Source organism: Gymnoscopelus braueri (assembly GCF_963280865.1).
Source record: "Gymnoscopelus braueri genome assembly, chromosome: 6".
Lineage (NCBI taxonomy): Eukaryota > Metazoa > Chordata > Actinopteri > Myctophiformes > Myctophidae > Gymnoscopelus > Gymnoscopelus braueri.
In genome coordinates, this window is record NC_137607.1 from 58,298,785 (window position 1) to 58,315,234 (window position 16,450).

At 39.7% G+C, this 16,450-nt stretch overlaps 1 protein-coding gene across 1 annotated transcript in view; it reads left to right on the forward strand.

The window, feature by feature from the left end:
- The window catches only part of ptprfa (protein tyrosine phosphatase receptor type Fa), a 396,384-nt gene that overhangs the window by 230,980 nt on the left and 148,954 nt on the right, over positions 1 to 16,450 (forward strand). The window contains exons 17-20 of the mRNA XM_080430969.1: positions 62 to 243; positions 2,496 to 2,635; positions 6,756 to 6,853; positions 11,691 to 11,956. Of these exons, the coding sequence (XP_080287095.1) occupies positions 62 to 243; positions 2,496 to 2,635; positions 6,756 to 6,853; positions 11,691 to 11,956 (686 nt within the window). The remainder of the gene's footprint in view (positions 1 to 61; positions 244 to 2,495; positions 2,636 to 6,755; positions 6,854 to 11,690; positions 11,957 to 16,450) is intronic.

Consider the following 16,450-nt stretch of genomic DNA (forward strand, 5'->3'; position numbering starts at 1 on the left):
ATTGAGCTATTTAACACTTATTCTAACAACAACAACAATATCACTTACACCCCTTTTAAAGGAGATCAGCACCCCGGACGACGTGCCAAGCAGTTACCCCCAGAATCTGAAGGTGGTGGGCCTGACCACCACCACCACCGAGCTGGCATGGGACCCCCCGCCTCTGGCCGACCGCAACGGGAAGGTGGTCCGCTACGTGGTGGTCTACCGCGACATCAACAGCCAGCACAACAGCTCCAACAGGTTAGCTAGCTCACTAACCAGTTTTAAATCTCGTTTAAAAACCCATAAATAAAACCCATTTTTTCAAAAGGCCAATAATTTATACTTTGTTTTTTGCGTTTTGTGTCGACAAAAAGTGACGTCAAAGCGACATTTCCATGTACCTCTGGAAAAATGTAAGGTTGCAGACGCTTAATAAAATGTCGCGTACTGTGATTGGTTGGACGGATGCACAAGACTACATCCACTTCCTTGTTACATCAAGGTATTTTATAAAAAAAGAAGGTTCGGTCAACTGCGTAATTTTCTCTATCCAGCAATTCCAGCTGGCACATTCGTCACACTGGGAGGAAAACTGCAGCCTGGAGTATACATACATACACAATACATTGCAGTCAATGAGAGCCAGGTGTTCGATTCCCACCGGGGATGCTGGGGGCGTGTCCTCTCCTGTGTCATCAATGCCCATACCCTAGGTGGGGTTGGTGAAAGGGCCTTTCTGTGTGGAGTTTGCATTTTCTCCCTGTGTCCCCTAGGGTAGGTATGCAGTAATTATGGTCTCTATACTGCCTCCCCCTGGTCAGCCAGAACTGGTTGGAATAACGTGTTCCTTCCACACGCAACGTCCTACCGGACGGGAAACTCCCCCCTGTCAGGTGATAAGAAGCGGCTTGCTTGCTCCTCATGCATTGAAGGAGGCATGAGCTCAGTTCTGGTCTCTCTAGGCTGGCAGAGGGAGAGTATCGCCCAGGATTACATAGGCAATTGGCACTGGAAAAAAAATTAGAGCAAGGTGGACCTAGCCTGGTAAATCCCTCCCTCCGGAATTCTCATTTGTATTTGATTTCATTAGTGAGTCTGGCATGCAGGCCTGTTTGCCTTTTGTTCTGTGGCCGGGAGCTGGGCGGGATTAGTACCGTTGACTGACCACCCCTTCAGCCAATCAGCAGTTCGTTCCCCTTCAGCCAATCAGCAGTTCGTTCCCCCAACCAAATCTCGTGATACCCCCTTGCGTCACGCAAGGGGACTTTTGAAAGGGCCATGCCGAAAATAGGTTGCTTTATTCGGATACATGCGTGTCACTGCCCGCCCCTGCCGGTTCTCTGAATTGATTAATTGACCACATCTTAAAAGTAAATTCCGTGCCACAAAGCGTTTTAAAGTTTTAAAACAGCGGAGAAAACAGCGGGCAGAGTTGTAATGGCCGGCGTAACATTTTGGTCGGCTGCACTCGGCTCCATTCGGGCTCACTCGGGTTCCACTTGATTGGCCAACCTCTGCTGTCAACCACAGAACAATGAGCGAGAACGCTGATAGGCGAGTCCATTTTGTGGACGAGCAAGAAACGCCCCGATAAGCCCTCAGGCCAGACCCAATTCCTGAAATCAAATGCAAATGAGATATCCGGAGGGGGGGGGGCTCGGTCCAGGAAAATAAATGAAGACATACTATAACACATTGTTTTCTGCTGTGTTGCTTTTCGTTGTACACTGTATAATTTTATTGAGGTTTCTAAAGAGCACAAAATATGTTTCTGAACGTGCTTTGCGAGGCAGTCGATCGTTGACAGCCTGACAACCAAATCTCGTGATACTATCGAGCCAAAAACGATGCAAGCCACCGTTTAGATGCCTCAATAAAATGACATAGTGTGCACATCGATAAGCAAGTGATTAGAAAACAACCTGTGATTATGTGTTCTTTTATACTCCTGAACCAATTAACTGACAAAGGACGCAATCATTCAGAAGTAGTGTTTGTTCACAAGCTGGTCCAGCTGACTCTCATTTCACCAAACTTCCCGATCCAGTTTTGCCTCAATGAGGCCTGACTGGCCCGTGGACTGGCTGTACCTGCTTCTATCATTTAATTACCTTGGTTTACGTTTTGTGGCAGCGCTGTCGTGTCGGCGAGTCACAGACAGTATGAATGTTCAGAAGTCAGAACGTTGAGAGACAAATAGTGTGACGTGTCAGTCGACACTTGACTTGTTGCTCCAACCAAAATTGTCCTAAAAGCGGCACTACCGTATGCAACTTTTCTTTTATGAATAAAATGTAATTTTGTATCTGTATGGTAGAGTATGTTAATACAATATAATATATAATAGGACTTTTACTTGTAACAGAGTGTTTCTATATTGCAGTATTGATACTTTTTCTCAAGGAAAAAAATGTAGTACTTTTTTCACCACTGCATGAGTTGATGATTATAATGATGATGATGATTATTATTAGGCCTATTATTATTAATAATATTTTTATGATCAACAGCACGGTGGACACACGCATGAGCCTCCAGGGTCTGCAGCCAGACACTACCTATGACATCAGAGTGAGAGCGTTCACCAGCAAGGGAGGAGGACCCATCAGCCCCAGCATCCAGAGCCGGACCATGTCTACTGCCATGCCAGGTAAGCACTATGTCACATGTAGGCCACATTTACAGAGCCGGACCATGTCTACCACCATGCCGGGTAAGCACTATATCACATGTAGGCCACATTTACAGAGCCGGACCATGTCTACCACCATGCCGGGTAAGCACTATATCACATGTAGGCCACATTTACAGAGCCGGACCATGTCTACCGCCATGCCAGGTAAGCACAATGTCACATGTAGGCCACATTTACATGGCAACTATCAGGGTAGAAAACAACAAAGTGCCGTTGCGTTCTCTCTTTTTAGTTTGTGTTCACACAGAGACGCAACAGTGATTGAAAACGCTGTAGTGCAGTGGTGGGGAAAGTACTCAAATGTTTTACTCAAATAAAAGTTTCAATACTGCAATGTAGAACGTGGAGGTATACTCCATTGCAAGTAAAAGTCCGGAATTCAATATTTACTTGAGTAAAAGTACAAAAGTATTGGTAACAAAATGCACTTAAAGTACCAAAAGTAAAAGTACTGAAATGTTTGAAAATAGCAGATCTACAAGCTCACAACCCGTCGCGACAGACAGACAACCCAAACAGTATAATGTTGTCCAGAATGAATTGTAATTTTCAGGTTAAGTTATAGAAACGACTCTCGACCTATTCCACCAGTAAAAAAAAAATAACAAAATGCTCTGTATCCAACCGTCTACATATTGTAGGCCTCCAATCAGAGGCCGTCCAGTATCAGATTGAGTGATGTCAAACTGATGTGATGTCAAACTGTACAAGGGAGTGTGGATTCAAGTTAAAGGTATGCTTTCAACAAACTCTATGAAAGGGGTCCAGGTTTTAATGTATCTATCTTTAGAGCCACTGCGATTGTACCTCAATTTATCTAGACTCTAGATAAATTGAGGTACAATAAACTAGAGGAATCATGGACAGTACCTCTTTGATCCACTGTTTGAACGAGAGAGGTTTCTCCGACTTCCATTGCTTTTTTTGCGTTTTCAACCCCCGATAACGCTGTTCTCGTCTAAACGGCCTTAGTGTTAATAATAATTGTGGGCTCGCTTCAGCCGCTTCATATCCTCCTCACTATTTATAAATTTTGAAATGTTTTGTAGTTTTTGAAATATTTAACTTTAAACACCCAATAAAGTCTATGGGAAATCCAATGTTATTTTAATCTGAAACCCTTTTTTACTTGAATTTGTTTGCAATCATGTCACAGCATGCTTTAACTTACAGACTCCATTTAAACTTTGAGCTATATTATGACTTCCCTTGCTGTGTTTTACGTTTTGATCACTTTCATACTTTTGAAGCTATCCCACTTCAAAGCACATGTGGAACTCACAGTCTTGTCAGCTTTCCCAATACACACAATAGTGTTTGCTAGAAGGGAGAGAGAAGGACATAGGAGGAATGACCCGTGTGTTCGTAAATTCACTGCAGCCACAATTATTACACTACAAATAATTATGTTTTTACATCACCACGTTCGCACGGGTCTGCTCTCCGATTTAAGCCAAAGATCTAAGCTACATGTTTGATGTATACATTTTGTGTTAAGACCATAAATATCAACCCATATCTCTCTGCACTGTAACATTTAGTGAACCTGGGGCTGTTTCATGCTTAGCCTGTCAAAGTGGTGCAAAGTAACTAAGTATATTTACTCAAGTACTATACAATAATGTGCAGTGCTTACAATGCACAGTACAATTGTGAGGTACTTTTACTTTACTTTCCATTTTTGTTACTTCTACTCCACTATACAATTACATCATTTAATAACTTTAGTTACTTGTTACTTTGCAGATTGTATTATTAACACATTGAATGCCAATCGCGTAGATCTACGCGAACCTATTTAAAGCCGCAGCGTGCCAGTCGCGTAGATCTACGCGAACCGCCGATTCCCATTGAAAGTGCCCCAGGTGCACTTTCCGAATTTTTTTTATCCATTTCCGTTTCCGGTTTCCGGTCGGAAACAGAATTATTCGGGTTCCGGTTTTTTCGATCGTATCCGCTTCCTGTCTGGGATCCTGTTTAAAACTCGATTTTCTCGGTTGTTGTTTTTCTCCTCGCTGATCACTGTTTAACGTTGATCGGCTGTATCTTCAAGATGGCGGCTCGCATTTGGAAACTGTTTTCGCTGGCCGTTTCTCACGGATCCGCTGTGTGTTTAGAACCAAATGAACGCGCACTTTTAACTTATTTAGCGAGGTCTGTGGCGACATGAAAAAAACAAAAAAACAACAATAAAACGCTGGCACTGGTGAGTACATTATGAGATTAAACTCTGGCATGGAATGTGTTACAAAACATTTTATATAAAAATATATATTTTTACCAAACGCTTGGGCAAAAATGAAAGGAAACTGTGCTATTGCTAATAGCAGCGGCGGAATATTGTACAGTTGTTGTAGTCGTGGGAAAACGGTGCCGAAACACGTTGGCAGCACCGCTGGTGTAGCGACATTTTCCCGTCGCATCGCATGGTGTTCTGAGCTTGTACATCTTCTGTTTCTATTTTTAAAGAATATTTAAAGCTGCACTATTTAACTTTCCTCTTTTCCGGATTTGAACCCGGTTTCCTGCATAAGTGCTGACATTTTTACCATTGAGCTAATAGAGCCCTGCCTGCTTACTCGGTGGATAAATTGAATCTTGACCATCTAGCCAAAATTTGGTTCAGATCCTGTGTCTAGGTGAGACATGACCTTTGACACAATCTAAATGTCTCAACAGAAGAGCAGGGAGACAAAATACAACCACCCCAATTGTATAAGTTATATTGTATTAACATACTCTACCATGCAGATTGTATAAGTTATATTGTATTAACATACTCTACCATGCAGATTGTATAAGTTATATTGTATTAACATACTCTACCATGCAGATTGTATAAGTTATATTGTATTAACATACTCTACCATGCAGATTGTATAAGTTATATTGTATTAACATACTCTACCATGCAGATTGTATAAGTTATATTGTATTAACATACTCTACCATACAGATTGTATAAGTTATATTGTATTAACATACTCTACCATGCAGATTGTATAAGTTATATTGTATTAACATACTCTACCATACAGATTGTATAAGTTATATTGTATCAACATACTCTACCATACAGATTATATAAGTTATATTGTATTAACATACTCTACCATACAGATTGGACACAATTACATTTTATTCATAAAATAGTGCCACTTTAAAGTTTTAATATATTAATTATGGCCTATTTTGGCCATGTTTACATTATTTATGTTGATTATTTGTAGCAGTCATTGTCAGTTATTTCTTTGTATATTGAAGCTATGTCATTACTGCATATGCCCAGTTTAGATTTTGTTCATGGAGAACAATACAGAGCATTAATTTAAAAAATAAATAAATAACACCCTACTGTACATTTAAGGAGAGTGTACAAATGGAACCAAATGGATCCGTAGGGGTCCATTTTGGTTCCATTTGTACACTCTCTGAGCTACAAATGAATAAATGAATTCAAACTGACAAGTTGATAACCCTATTTTCTTACGAGCACTGTTGGGAATATTCACTAAAGCCCGCTGAATGGCTTACTGTAGTTCACCCAACGGTGAAGATTAAGAGATACAGAGGCTTAACAACCTGGTCTCATTTGAATTAGAAGTCTAAAAGCATGCAAGCACAGTATGAGTTTAAACCATTAAAACCGGGAAAGCATCATTTTAGATTTTAGCACAGTGGTTGGCTATTAAAAAATAGCAGATATACAAGCTCATAGCACGTCACTTCGTGCCGCGCTATGAGCTTGTAGATCTGCTATTTCTGAAAAATCGTGAACGTTTGTGTTTTTTTATTAACACATATTTTTGCTTCTGGGGGGTCCCTGGAACAAAACATTTTCAGGTGGGGGTCCGTGGCCAAATACATATAATTTTGGGGGTCCTTGACCTGAAATAGTTTGAGCACCACTGATATAGCAACATACGTTTTTTTCAGAAAACTGTTAGGATTTAGAAGAATTTAGAATCTGCCTCAGGTCTTTATGGGTTAAAGATTGAATTTCCAGGCGGGGATGAAATTCGGCTGCACCAAGACTAACGTAATCACATGTAACTCCGTCTCTGTCTCTCTTTAGAATTCACTAAAAACTTTGGTGTGAAAGCTGTGATGAAGTCCTCGGTCCTGCTCACCTGGGAAGTGCCGGAAATGTACAAATCTGAAGTGCCTTTCAAGGTGAGTGCAACCCCACATGGAAAATGGATAATAATAAATAATACAAATTATGATCAAATATAGTCAGCAGGTACTGTAGTAACACATGGGGATTATACTTGACATAAAAATGTTTGAGAACAAAACAGGAATATTACAGAACTCTTCTGTGGCCCTTCTCTGGGTTAGCACTGTGAAAAGAGTTAGTAACAGCTGTAGACAATACATATGTGTGGTAAATGTGTACTAACCATATATTAACAGGAATAGATATAGTCCAAGTGTCCATATTAGTAACAGCTGTAGACAATACATATGTGTGGTAAATGTGTACTAACCATATATTAACAGGAATAGATATAGTCCAAGTGTCCATAAACAATCTAACCCCAGTAGTGATGGAAAAAGTACTCAAATGTTTTACTTCAGTAAAAGTATCAAAACTGCAATGTAAAAGTACCCTGTTACAAGTAAAAGTCCCGAATTAAAAATGTATTTGAGTACAAGTACAAAAGTATTGGTATCAAAATGTACTTAAAGTACCAAAAGTAAAAGAAAATAGCAGATCTACAAGCTCACAATGCATCACGATGCGACGCGTTGTGAGCTTGTAGATCGGCTATTTTCAAATAGCCTAGGTATAAAATAGGGCTAAAATGGTTAATGTATGTTCCATAATATCATAATTTATATCTGCAAAGTAACTAGTAACTCAAGTTTTCAAATAATTGTAGTGGAGTAAAAGCACAATATTTACCTCTCAGGTGTAGTGGAGTAGAAGTATATAGTATAGACAATTGGAAATACTCCAGTAAAGTAAAAGTACCTCAAAATTGTACTTAAGTACAGTTCTTGAGTAAATGTACTTAGTTACTTTACACCGCAGACCCCCGGTAGTGTGGGTAGAAATGAACAGTCAGTGGATAGGGAGAAATATACACAATGAAATCAGTTTTGAACAGTATGTACAGTAAATGTTATTGTGATTGACAAGAATTGCTATTTAAAAGTAGATTGAATATATTTGCAGTACTACTAACCAGTGGTGTAAAGCAACTATTCATTATTAGTATTTCCAATATTCAGTACTTTTACTTCTACTTCACTACGTCTCAGAGGAAAATATTATACTTTTACTCCACTACAAATATTTGAAAACTTTAGTTACTAGTTACTTTGGCAATATACATTATTACTTTATAAAACATGCATTAACCACTTTTAGCCCTATTTTATACGTAGGCTATTTGAAAATAGCCGATCTACAACCCGTCGCATCACGACGTGTTGTGAGCTTGTAGCTTGTAGCTTGTAGCTTGAGCTTGAGCTTGAGCTTGAGCTTGAGCTTGAGCTTGAGCTTGAGCTTGAGCTTGAGCTTGAGCTTGGGCTTGAGCTTGTACTGTAGCTTGAGCTTGTAGCTTGTAGATCTGCTATTTTCAAACTAGTGCATTAACATTTTTAGTACTTCAACTTTTGGTACTTTAAGTATATGCCAATACTTTTGTACTTTTACTCAAGTAACATTTTGAACACAGGCCTTTTACTTGAAACAGAGTTTTTTTTTAATGTTGTGGTATTGCTACTTTAACTTCAGTAAAATATCTGACCTATCTAACCCACCCTATAATACATAAATTCCAAGTCCAACCTTCATCAACTGATGCTGTTTTTCTCCTGGCCAACAGCTTCACGTGTCCCTGATTCCCAGTCTTCCTTTGACACTGTGTGGCGTAGAAATTATACACACTTGACATCATGCAGAGTAAATATAGAGCTGTCCCCGATTCACAATTTCCATGGTGTAATTGGAATCGGAGGCATATTAACACATTACGACCGGAAACGCATCTGTGTAACCACTTTGACCATTATTTTATACTTTGGCTATTCAAAAATAACAGATCTACAAGCTCATGAGCTATGAGCTTGTAGATCTGCTATTATTGGAAAATAAATTGTGAAAATGTGCGCAAATCTTTAATATATATACATTTTTAACTCATATCTTTGCTTCCGGGAGTCCCTGGTAACAAGATATTTTGAGATGGGGGTCTGCGGACAAATTCACATCCTTTTGGGGGTCCTTGACATGAAAAAAAGTACTGTTATTATAGCAACATGATTTTTTTTTCTAAAAATATAACTGTTTAGACGACCTTTGTAGAATCCCGAGAAGCAAAGATTTTAGTTAAAAATGTTCACTTTAAAAAACAAACAAATTATATATTTTAACATAAGATTTGCACACATTTTCAAAAACAAAATAGCAGATCTACAAGCTCTTAGCGCGGCACCGAGTGATGCGCCATGAGCTTGCAGATCTGCTAACCCTGACCCTTTTTTTTTAATAGCCCAAAGTATAAAATAATGGTTATAGCAACAAAAAAAAACATCTAAAATGAAACACAGTATGCGTTCCTGGTCTAAATGGATTAACACATGTTGAGCATTTAAAATCAATAAATCCAAAACGGCATGTGACGGCACACAGCTTAATTCAATTGCTGACAATGTATTAGATAAGCGGATTTAGAGTGTGTGTCACCATAGAGTTCTGTAAGCCAGCATAAGATCACATGAGTCACCATAACTGGGAAACGAGGTCAGAAGAGAAGATGCATTTTATAGGTCACAACCCAGTGGTTTTTATGTTGTCAACGTTTTTTAATCCAACCATTCTCGTTTTAGTTCCCACCAGTGGTGTGAAGTAACTAAGTACATTTACTCAAGTACTGTACTTAAGTACACATTTTGAGGTATTTCTACTTTAGTGGAGTATTTCCAATTTTCAATACTTTTACCTCTACTCCACTACACCTCAGAGGCAAATATTGTACTTTTACTCCACTACAATTGCTTGAAAACTTGAGTTACTTGTTACTTTGTAGATTTGATTATTATTGCAAAACATATTAACCACTTCAGCCCTATATATACATTTCGGCCATTTGAAAATAGCAGATCTACAAGCTCACAATGCGCATTGTGAGCTTGTAGATCTGCTATTTCCAAAAGATTACATCTGAAAACTTGTGAAATGGGATATTCTGCATAATGAGTACTTTCTACTTTTGGTACTTTAAGTACATTTTGATACAAATACTTTTGAACTATTACTCAAGTATATGTTTTATTCTGGACTTTCACTTGTAACAGAGTATTTCTACATTGCAGTATTGATACTTTTACTTAAGTAACACATTTGAGTACTTTTTCCACCACTGGTTCCCACCAGTGTCAAGGCAGCTTCAATAGAACATTTATTTAGTGTAGAAACTTAACAAATAAGAGCCGCTCTGTGACTTGTCGTTATAGGATTTATTTTGAAATCCACCTGCTTCTAGTGTTAGGGAGTACTGGACCGTTGTGGCCCACTTTCACCCACAATGTGACACGTTGTGAGATCGGCTATTTTCACTATACTAGAGGTTGGGACCCTCGCATCTACGTCACACCACCGATACGACCAATATGTCTGAGTCATAGTGTCGGAGGCATTGTCAGAGTAGGCTACCCGTTGTGCCCGTCTGTCTTTGTCCCTTTTCTGTCCATATATGGAGATCTCCGTGTCTGTCTGTCAACCTACCTGTGTCCCGTTTATGCAGTGGTGTAAAGTAACTAAGTACATTTACTCAAGTGCTGTACTTAAGTACAATTTTGAGGTACTTTTACTTTACTGGAGTAATGCAAATTTTCTGTACTTTTACTTCTACTCCACTACATCTCAAAGGCAAATATTGTACTTTTACTCCAATACAAGTATTTGAAAGTTTTAGTTACTAGTTACTTTGCAGATAGAAATGATTACAGTATAAAACATACATTAACCATTTTAGCCCTATTTTATACTGTGGCTACTTGAAAATAGCCGATCTACAAGCTTGTAGAACAATGACTTCCCCATTACCATGCTAACGTATTAGGAATAGAAAGCCTGCAGTTATTAGCTTGGATTCCTCATCGATGGTGTCACTGGTGGGCAGGTTTCTGAACTGTCCACAGCCCTCCTGACACAGACCGAGTTGACAAAATGGTGCCATTAATGTAATAAGCCTAAAGGTCCTTACACACCGGGGCGATTTTTTTCATGCGAATAATACGTTTTTTTTAAAAACCTTATAAAGTCAATGCAAGCTTCCACACCAGTTTCGCGGAGCGAAAAAAGCGTCTTTTAATTATTCGGAACGAGTCCGAATTGTGCGTATACTCGCATATTCGCCGGTGTGTAACCGCCTTTAGACCAATTTGAAGATAGGTTGAAAATGGGTGAAGTCATCATTTAACCCATTAAGACCGGGAACGCATCTGTGCCATTTTTAGATTTCTTTGGCTATTAAAAAAATAGCAGATATACAAGCTCATAGCGCGGCACAGAGTGCCGCGCTATAAGCTTGTAGATCTGCTATTTTTTTTTAAATCATGAAAATGTGTGCAAATCTTTGAATATATATATTTTTAAAGCAAACATTTCAACTCAAATCTTTGCTTCTGGTGGATTCTACAAATGTCTTCTAAATCCTAAATGTTGCTATAATCAGTGGTTCTCAAACTTTTTCATGACCATCCAAAATGATATGTATTTGACCGCGGACCCCCATCTCAAAATAGCTTCGTTCCAGGTACCCCCCAGAAGCAAAGATTTGAGTTAAAAATGCTTTAAAAAATATATATATTCAAAGATTTGCACAAATTCGATTTTCGATTTTTCAAAAATAGTAGATATACAAGCTCATATATCTGCTATCTTTGAATAGCCAAAGAAATCTTAAAATGACACAGATGCGTTCCCGGTCTTAATGGGCTAAATAAAGCACGCAAGTAAATGTACTTAATAACTGTCCACACCTTTGTGTTCAAGATCCTGTACAACCATCAGAGTGTGGAGGTGGCAGGCGACCTCAAGAGGGCGCTCATCGGCGGCCTGCGGCCGGACACGGACTATTCCTTTGTGCTGATGAGTCGGGGGAACAGCGCGGGCGGGCTGCAGCAGCAGGTGTCCATCCGGACCGCTCCAGACCTGCTGGACAGCAAGCCTCTCGTCCAGGCCGTCCAGCACAGCGCCGACGACGGGGTCATCAGGGTCACCCTCACGCTGCCCGGGGTCACCGGCAGCGAGCGCGTCAGGTCAGGGAGGGGCTGTTTTCTTAGTGATTATTCTATAGGGCATACATGGGCAATTGGCCGCCCGGGGGCCACATGCGGCCCCCATCTTCACTTATTGCGGCCCGCAGGTTAATATGGGAATACTGATATATTATTGATTTCAGCTGTTCCAATTCCAAACATGCAAACATGACCTGCTTTAATTACTTCAGTCTATATTATAGTAGCTTAATCACTAGTATTAAAATTCTATTGTCTTTTTTATGTCCAATGTATTTATATTTAAGTTCATAAAGTTAAAGGTAGGGTAAGTGATTTACTTTAGTTAGAATAAGTGTTAAAGTAATACTAGGTAACGTTTTCAACAAAACTAAAGTTAAATTGTATATCTTTTGCGAGTGGCAAAAGTTTCACAACACCCACTCCGTGAATTTCACCCCCGGAAGCCTTTTATTTATATATTTTCTATTGAACGTGTACGGGGGGGACTTTCCCGGGAAAATTACGTTCCTGGCCAACGTCATGACGTCGTGGCCGACGTCCTCAGGAACTACCGCAACGGTTTCCTGTTTGGCCAGGAACTACCGCGCTATTAACAAAAAGGAACCTCACGCTGATTTTAAGATAATGTAGGATTGGAAGATCGAAAAAGAACAGAAAAAGAAAGCACAGCTCATGGTAACTAATGCTCCACTGGCTAAGAGAAACGATCCGTAGATAGTATAAAACAATTAAAAGATCGCTTTTTGAAACGCTTCCGGCTTCCGGTGAAAACGAATGGAATTCTGGGTAATCGAGGATTACGGAAATTGTATGCAGTGACGGTAGTGACCAGCAGAGGTTGCTAAAAATCGTTAGTTGTGAATTTGCATTGTACAACTTTAAATAGCTCTATATTCTGATAGTACTCATTGCTTCAGAGTGTTTGTTCAGTAAAAGGAGTCTCCCATGTCTCTCCAGCTCTTTATTAAACAGAAAATGCATTTTCAGTGCTCTCTCCTGAGTGGCTTAAACTTTGTCACCTACCTGAAAATGTACTATATTATGTTTACTAAAGAGTTGGATAGACCCCTGTGACCGAACAAACGCTCTGTAGCAATGATTACTAGCAGAATATAGTACTTTAAAGAGGTGGTGCCATGGTTTTGCACTTTTTCTGTTTTTCATGTGTCTATGAGGTTGATAGAACTTCATTAAGCCTTCATTAAGTGGTGTTTTTATGGTGTTTTATGTCTTCTCTGACTATTTTGAGTTTCTTCCTAGAGGCTGAAACCTTGAGGGTCAAACGTGCCAATAGAAAAACAGCACTTTAATGACACAGTAAAATGATACCCTCCCCCTCATTATCATAACACAACAGGTGTGGGCATGAGGAGGAGGAGGGACTAGGACAGGTGGGTGGTGCTAAGGTGGTGGAGGAGGTGCTAAGTTGAGAACCAGGTATACTTAATGAACTGGAGGAAAAAAATCACTGAAAATCACGGCACCCCGTCTTTAACCTTTTTTAACAAAAAATATATTAACAAAAAATATCACTTACCCTACCTTTAACATAAGTATAACTAAATGCATTTGAAATTAAATAAAAATGTAACTTTTCAGGATTCCAATTAAAAATTAGCAAAAAAAAAAAATCTAAAGCAGCAAAAATAGCCGATCTACAAGCTCAAAACGCACCGCACTGCGACCCGTTTTGAGCTTGTAGATTGGCTATTTTTGCTGCTTTCGTGTGACATAGACTGGCGAAAAAAGTAAAAATACGGAGAGACAGTATGCATTGTGGCCCTCTGGAGTGAGTGTGGAAATATAGTGGCCCTCTCCATCATCAAAGTTGCGCACCCCTGCTATAGGGCGTAGCAGTGGCGGCCATTTTCTGCTTCCAAACGATCAAGACCCCATTTATTTTTCCCATAGCGATTTCCTAAAATATTTATATCAATTAATTTAAGCCTAGAATCAAGTCATCCAGGATCCTGGTGATTCATGACCATAACACGTTTGATTCTGTGATTTTTCTTTTTTTGAAAACTGCCAAATAAAGGGTAATTAAATATTCAAAAATGTTTTTTTTCACTAATCAAAACGTTTTATGGTCATGAATCACCAGGATTGGCTTGATTCTAGGCTTAAATTAATTGATATAAATATTTTTGGAAATCGCTATGGGAAAAATGTATGGGGTCTGGATCGATGGAACCAGAAAATGGCCGCCACTGCTATGCCCTATTGATTTATTGATTAATCGAATAGCAGTGGTGGAAAAAGTATGAAACAAATGTTTTACCTAAGTAAAAGTATCAATACTGCAATGTAAAAGTACTCTGTTACAAGTAAAAGTCCGGAATTATAAATTTACTTGAGTAAAAGTACAAAAGTTTTGGTATCAAAAGTAAAATAACTAAAATGTTTGAACATAGTAGATCTACAAGCTCTCAATGCGTCGCGATGTGACACAATGTGACACTTTGACTTTGTTAGCTTGTAGATCTGCTATTTTCAAATAGCCAGGTATAAAATAGGGCTAAAGTGGTTATTGTACAGTATGTTTCATAATGTATATCTGCAAAGTAACTAGTAACTAAAGTTTTCAAATACGGTAAGTATAGTGGAGTAAAAGTACAATATTTGCCTCTGAGATGTAGTGGAGTAGAGGTAAAAGTATAGACAATTGAAAATACTCTAGTACAGTAAAAGTACCTCAAAATTGTACTTAAGTACAGTACTTGAGTAAATGTACTTAGCTACTTTACACCACTATCGATTTTTTTTAAATTGTGTATAATTGACAACATTACTTTGTCTGACTAACCACTTAAAGGAACTCTTCACCAATTTCCAACCTTATCTTCATTTAGTTTGTACTCACTAATGTTCATTATAAGATAACACAATTTTTGTGTATTTACTCTGCATCTGTGAGCTGTGAGCTATTTTACTGAACCTTTGAAAAATCATGGAATCTTCTCCGTGACCTCCATCCTCACGGAGATCGGCTCATTACACGCACGGGGGGTGTCGTGGTATAGGAAAATATATATATCTGCACAGGCTAATCCATTGCACAGCCGTTTCAATAGGGTTGCCAACCGTCCCGTATTTGCCGGGAGGCCCCGTATTTGAGGCAAAAGAGGCGTGTCCCGTACGGGACATAGTTTGTCCCGGACTCCCGGGTAAAGGGGGAAAAAAAAAAATCTGCAGTGTGTCTGCCTGCGTGCCTGTGTGTTTGTGTGCTGTATGCGAAGGGCACTAGGACCCTGGGGGTGCCGCTCGCGCGTGTGTGTATGTGTGTGTGTGTGTGTGTGTGTGTGCGTGTGTGCGTGCTTGTGTGAGATTTCCTCATTTACGTGTGAGGAGATATGTGCGCTGTACGGTCGTGCGGTGGAAGAGAGAGCCCCGGCCCTTCTAAAAAGAAAATACTTTGTTCTTAAAAACAAACAGTGGGAAGAACAACTGTGTTAAGTCCATGAGTGGAGATGTGTCAGAGCCTTTTGAATCTGCACCTTATTGTGTCAGACGGTCTGTAGTTGGACTAGAGCTACATAACATGCTGGCACAGACATGCTCAAGCGCCGGGCGAAACAAAATAAGGTGCATCTGTCGTATATGATGAGGCATTAAACTGCGTGTTATCAGGCCCGTTGGTGGTAATAATGAAGAGGAGAAGAAGAGAGACGTCAGGTTTCCAAGTTCCATGTTCTTTTTTTTTTACTTAAATTTTTTATCCCGCGATTTTTGTAACCCATTTTTTTCACCCGGTGCCAATTTCCTAAGTGATCCTGGGCACTACACCAGCCCTACACCAGTATTACACCTGTCACCCCACAGTAGGGAGGCCAGGGCCGAGCTCATGCTTCCTTCAGGCATGAGAGCCAACTGACCTTCTTGTCACCTGACAGGGGGGAGTTTCCCTGGTTGGACGTAGCGCGTGGAAGGAACACGTTATTCCAACCAGTTCTATTCCCCTCCATCAGGCGCCCCGGCTGTCATGGGGGAGGCGGTATAGTGACCAGGATTACTACATGTTTTTGTGAGGGTATTAACTACCCTAGGAGACACGGGGAGAACATGCAAACTCCACACAGAGTAGGCCCTTTCGACAAAGTTCCATGTTCATTCATTTATTCAGCATTCAACGACAACAGCATAGCAGAAGCAGCCAGGAGCCGAGGCTCCCTGCGGCCTGACGGCCTGGCAGTACTAGTCTCAAGCAGTGTTGGAATAGTTACTACAACATAGTAATATGTTACTTATTACATATTACTTGTTTAAAAAGTAATGTAGTTACTTTACTTATTACTCCCTGCCAAAAGTAACTAGTTACTTATTACTTAGTTACTTTTTTTTTCTCGCCCCCAGTAATTGCATCCTTTCTCCCCAAAAGTCTGACTTTGCATTTTCAACATTAGCAGTTGTTTTTTTTCTCTTTTCTGCAGCCTACATTGTAAAATCCTCATTGTTGATTTAACTCTGAAAAGTGTTCTGTACACATGACGGGTCCATTTGTACACTCATTTC